Genomic DNA, 6,160 nt, shown 5'->3' on the forward strand with positions numbered 1-6,160 from the left:
GGAATTGGCCATGGGTAATTCTTTTTTTATTAATTGCATTAACCCATTCACGTTCAGGCTTTCTATTCTTAATCAACCATAATAATAATACATCATCGTCGTCGCTAGTGTTTCCGGAAGTTGCCATTGTTGATGTTGTTCCGCTTGGTTGGTTCAAAAATGCACGTAGTCTGACCTCGAATAACCGATTTCCGTGCGCGATGTGAACGCAGCGTTCAAAAAACGTAACAACTCACGATTTTTTCTCCGGGCTCCGGACCGGATCCGGGCTTGATGTGAACGTAGCTTTAACCTGGGTCATTGCCAAATTATTTTTATTCTCCTTTTGTACTCTGTTTTCTCAGTACTTTTACTAACAGTTCTCTATAAAGGTGAATGTCGCTGAAAATATATAGAACAGTATGCCCCTGGACTCCTTCATAACTAGCCTGCACACAAGTACACGTCCTCATTTTCTTCACAAAATATTTATATATCTGAATTGTGTTCTCTCTGTTCTACACTAAATAGTGTTTGATTTTATTGTCTAATATCCCTCATTTCAATTTGTGTCTTACATATACATTTTATTTATTAAATGCAGTGTGGTGTATATAGTAAATTCAATTCATGATCTGTTATTATAATCACATTTTCTTCATTCAGTTTCAGATGTGCTGCCACCAGTCAGCCTGTCGAACATACCAGGCTTACCAAACGTTAACGTGTCAATACCCCCAATAGCACTGTCCTCACTTCCTCCTCCCCAACCAGGCTCAACGGTTCCCACCTCCATCTCTTTTCCATCATCTATTACAGTACCTCAACTACCAGCTGGTATAACCATACCGCCACCACCTGTATCTCTGCCAACAGCAATTGCAGGTGGTGGAACTATAGCTGCTCCCGCATCGCTGTCGTCAATAGCAACAGGTGTTTCACAGACTGAAGCCAGCTCTTAGGCTTACATAAAACTTGATGTATGATATCTAATTATGTATTCGGTATCACCAGAGTTTATACAGTTCTGTTTAATGACAGCATACCAGAGTAACTATCTTTTGAAAATAATCTTGTAAATTATTTAGTATTAAATGTGTAACATGAAATCATTCAGCTGTGTACATTACAGTGTGCTTTTTGAAAGGATCAGTGGTGGATTTGCTATAAATGGTCTAGACATTAATTGTCTACCCGAGATAAAAAACATTATACAGTAATTGAATATTGTTTGTCTGTGAAATCTTAATGCAAATGTGTTTAATGCAAGATTTAACACCAAACAATGGTAATATATGTATTATCGAAAGGAGCTGTTCTGGTATTGTTATATTTTTCAATGCACACTTTTGGATTTTAGAGAATGCACTCTTACTTTAATTTTTTTGTGGACAATTAACAAGTGGTTTTGAATTCTCTTCTGATAGTTTAGTTTTTTCAATTGAATGAGTCTTATAATTTTAACGTGAATTTGTGTTTTGAGTGAATATATAAAAGATTCAATAAAGTGAATCTTAAGTACAGTATCATTGTTGGAAGTTTTTAATAAAACAACCAAGTTGTAAAAAATCACTAAGTTTTATGTATTCTGTTTTCATAATGATATATATGCAGATAGCAAACTTGTTCATGTGTACAGATTTACAAAAATTATTTTAGCAAACCTATTCACCTGTAGAAGCTACAGTAGTGGTAAGATCTAATAGAAATCAAATACCCGTAGCCTTGAAGTACTGTTCTCTATTTGCAATTTGATACAGTGATGCAGACAACAAATAGGAAAACCTCTGATTTTGTTCCGTATAATGACAATGTAAATGAAATATGGAGTTTCAGAGTTACTGCAGAATGAGTAAATCAGTGATATTCTCAACAATTGATTACTGTACAGTATAATTTCTTCATTTTTTGCCTGAGGCAGAAGTACACTGAATAAATACTTTCAATTTCTATACACTAATTTTGATTATTTTGTCTGTTAATTTTCTGTATGTATGTTTTAAAATCAGTAACGTTAATTTAAAATAAAATAAGTAAATAGCAATGAGACTGATCAGAACAATTCAGTTTTTACTATAAAAAAGTATTTTACAGTAATTTGAAAATTTATTACCAGCCAATTTCAGAATCATGCAAAGAATGGTAAATGTTTACAGTACTGTAATTCAATTTTAGAGCTAAGGATATACCCTGTCTCTTATACACATCTCCCTCTTACTTTAATTTTTTTGTGGACAATTAACAAGTGGTTTTTAATTCTCTTCTGATAGTTTAGTTTTTTCAATTGAATGAGTCTTATAATTTTAACGTGAATTTGTGTTTTGAGTGAATATATAAAAGATTCAATAAAGTGAATCTTAAGTACAGTATCATTGTTGGAAGTTTTTAATAAAACAACCAAGTTGTAAAAAATCACTAAGTTTTATGTATTCTGTTTTCATAATGATATATATGCAGATAGCAAACTTGTTCATGTGTACAGATTTACAAAAATTATTTTAGCAAACCTATTCACCTGTAGAAGCTACAGTAGTGGTAAGATCTAATAGAAATCAAATACCCGTAGCCTTGAAATACTGTTCTCTATTTGCAATTTGATACAGTGATGCAGACAACAAATAGGAAAACCTCTGATTTTGTTCCATATAATGACAATGTAAATGAAATATGGAGAGCAGGGCTTGCCCTAACTTTTTTTGTTAACTAGACCACTGGGCTAGTTTACTAGAGATTTTACTAGCCCACAGACTATTTTACTAGCCCACAGGCAGGAAAACATTTTGTTTCAAAATATTTATTAGCGACAATTAAATTTGAAGGTTGATTTGCAATTTCATAATTTCTGTAGCTTTGCTGTTTGAGTAGTACCCCCTCAAATTAGTGTAATAAATAAAAAAATCTCCCATGCTGCAAAATCAACTCTGGTTATAACACTAACAGGGACAGATGAGCATGTTTTGCATCTCCCTGGTTGTAATGTCGGCATTCTAATATTTAACAAAGGGCCCAGAAATCAATCAAACCAATGCATCTGTTAAATCTTCAGGTCTCAAGTCACTCACCCACCAATGGCAATAAATCTTGCTCAGGCTAGACTAGGCTACCTTGGCCTAGGCCTAAACAAGACCCAGGGCCTAGGCTAGCCTAGCTTCCTATAGCATTGAATTACTTAATTATTCGAACATTTTATAAATATCATTATGAGAAAATAATATGAATACAAGGTAGTACATTAAATTTAATGTACCTAAATTAACCCGATTCAACGATCAAACGATCTTCTGTTGAGAGAGAGAGATAACATGCCATCCTGTAGTGGTTGGTGAATGACTTGGGGATCATCTTAATAATTCAACATTCGCGCATGGGGAGAGCTGAACGCTAGCTAGAGTGTTCTCTCTGGGCTGCGGTACCTCTTGTGCAGGGATTATCTCGAAAGTTCCGTGTTTTTTAAAAAATTTTTTAAAAATGTTTTTCTTGCTAATTCTCCACTAGACAACCGGGCAACATGAGGAGTAAATAGACTAGCCCGGAGCGGTTTTTACTAGACATTGTACGCCGGGCTAGTACTAAATCGAGCCCTGGGAGTTTCAGAGTTACTGCAGAATGAGTAAATCAGTGATATTCTCAACAATTGATTACTGTACAGTATAATTTCTTCATTTTTTTGCCTGAGGCAGAAGTACACTGAATAAATACTTTCAATTTCTATACACTAATTTTGATTAATTTGTCTGTTAATTTTCTGTATGTATGTTTTAAAATCAGTAACGTTAATTTAAAATAAAATAAGTAAATAGCAATGAGACTGATCAGAACAATTCAGTTTTTACTATAAAAAAGTATTTTAAAGTAATTTGAAAATTAATTACCAGCCAATTTCAGAATCATGCAAAGAATGGTAAATGTTTACAGTACTGTAATTCAATTTTAGAGCTAAGGATATACCAAACAACAAACTTAATCACTTTTCGAAGTGGCAGTCCTTTCACAACAATGGTGGCACAAATTAACGTAATTTGAATTGCCAATCCTTATGTTATTAGCTACAACTCTCCCTATGAACCCTAGCAAGAATTTTTCTTCCGGGACCCTGGCCAAGGTTCTAGCCGGCCTCTTGGTTCGGACGCTAAGTCGGCAATTTCCTGGAGACATCGCTGTTTCACAAGACAAACATACACACAATGCTCTATATAGTCTCACTCGTGAGGCTTAGAAAGTGCAGTTGTTTTTTTGTTGAGAAAAAAAAAAACCCTGCTTTCTGACAGAATCCAGAAGCCTTGCATTGGAAATCAAGCATCTAAGCCACCAAGCTATTCAACATTACTCCAGTATCTTAGCCACCAAGCGATTCAATGTCCAGCATCTTATCCACCAAGCTATTCAATGTAATCTGCTTTTCAGGTTCTATTAATATTCAATTAAAAAAACTAACCTACTTCAACTGTTTAACATCATCCCATCATCAATTGCTTATGTCAAATAAAAATACAGTGTAGAGAGTAATTTATTGTCCTTGAGTATAAAAAATAGAACATTTTACAAATGATCAACCCCCTCAACAAGGTGGATATTATACAGATAATCAGCCCATTTATGTGACTTTTAATTCCAATATGAAAGAATATTCACTCCCCTGTTTAAATGTTTCTTCCTTGGCAATGTTCTTCTCTAACGCACCACATTATTCTCTGTGTGCTTTTCATGTATTTCCCTTAGCATATAGCAAAGTTTTGGTAAAATGCAACATTTGCTGTATGTTGTAAATGTTTCTCACTCAGCGTTTGGCAAAGTTCTTGTCCAGTGCAACACTTGTTCTCTGTATGTTGTAAATGTTTCTCTTAATTCGATCTTCAACACTGGTTGCTGAAAGCTTCATTGGCCTTGAATAAAATTAGATAATTCAGTAAATAAATACAGGTACCAAATCACAGTATACCATTTATTTAATTATTTGTTTGGTACTTCTTTGTGAAACTATTAAACGAACATGCAAATTACAAGTAGTCACCAAAGTGAACTTATATATGTCTCAGCCAGTGATATCACTAAAAAACACTAAATATTAATTGTTATTATGATATTTAACCATTCTTTATATGGAGAACATTTGCAATGAAATATACAATTTACAATCTTTTAAAACAAGCAGTTTTGAGGTTTTTGTATTATTTTTCGGTCATAGTCTATCCTGCTCCAGATGCAACAGAACCAACATCACTGCACTGTTTCCCTACAGTTTAAATCCACTGACAAGTGGTGGTTTGCATGTATATTACATAATTATATAGAAAAAAGGCAAATAGACTAATTTTCAATAATTCAACAAAACCGGTTTTGTTCAGAATCTTAATAATTTTAGTTACTATCACACATATTCATATCATCCCCAAGTAAATGAAATATAAACTCACTCAATAAACTCTGCATTGCGCGATTTGTTTGTTTCTGCTTCCTTCTCGGCCCGGTCTTCATCCTGGAAAATGAGTGAAACAATGTTAAATTCTAGGGCAGTCACTCCATGGAGTGCATACCTCCACCTTGTGACTAAATACAGTACCAACAAGCAGGCCTTCTATAATGGGCCAAACTGCAGCATACACTCCATGAAATAATGGAATCGCCAATCATATTATAGCACATATTTTCTTGAGTGCTGCAGAAAACTCTAAAAAAATTAATGGAATCGCCATCGTTAATGTGGGCCAATTATATGCTTTTATGCTCAAGGGTAAAAATTTGTATTTCCATGAACCTATTAACCCTTTGACACTTCTCCAAAAATTGAATGTTGTCTTTCTTCAATTATTATGTACCATTCCACTAAACTTTATGATTGTCCATTCATCAGTTTTCGCATAATCTTGCTAACAGACAGGGAGACGGTCAGCAGTGAATATTTAACCTCCTTGGCGGAGGTAATAAGGCACAATAACTAGTAAATAATAAACAATTAGTAGATTTGCATATCATACACTAGTGGAAAATATTATATGAAGCAGCCACAATGTTTCCCATATTTATTTTTTATTTATTGTATTTGTTTCTCCTACCCAAGAGTATAATTCGGTACAGGCATAAGCTGGGAAGGTAAACAGACGCGGTGTGAGAAGGAGTGCCATTCCCATTAAAGCATTGCACAGTCTGGTCCCAAAGGTTAAGAAAAAGGGATGTTTTATTA

The 6,160-nt window shown here is 34.2% G+C and overlaps 2 protein-coding genes across 2 annotated transcripts in view; one reads left to right on the forward strand and one right to left on the reverse strand.

The window, feature by feature from the left end:
- LOC117103644 (Golgi reassembly-stacking protein 2-like) overlaps positions 1–1,939 on the forward strand; it is a gene marked incomplete in the record, with an annotated part of 18,051 nt that extends 16,112 nt beyond the window's left edge. Inside the window, 1 exon segment of the mRNA XM_033244229.1 lies at positions 646–1,939. Within this exon segment, the coding sequence (XP_033100120.1) occupies positions 646–941 (296 nt within the window).
- Positions 1,940–4,481: 2,542 nt separating this feature from the next.
- Positions 4,482–6,160, reverse strand: part of LOC117103645 (pre-mRNA-splicing factor CWC25 homolog) — a 12,721-nt gene continuing 11,042 nt past the window's right edge. Inside the window, exons 9-10 of the mRNA XM_033244230.1 lie at positions 5,394–5,455; positions 4,482–4,862 (exon numbers count right to left, since the gene is read on the reverse strand). Coding sequence (XP_033100121.1) covers positions 4,757–4,862; positions 5,394–5,455 — 168 coding nt within the window. The 3' untranslated portion in view covers positions 4,482–4,756. The remainder of the gene's footprint in view (positions 4,863–5,393; positions 5,456–6,160) is intronic.

This window comes from Anneissia japonica, unplaced genomic scaffold (assembly GCF_011630105.1).
Source record: "Anneissia japonica isolate Jap-2015-1 unplaced genomic scaffold, ASM1163010v1 scaffold1547_len296510_cov162, whole genome shotgun sequence".
Classification (NCBI taxonomy): Eukaryota; Metazoa; Echinodermata; class Crinoidea; order Comatulida; family Comatulidae; genus Anneissia; species Anneissia japonica.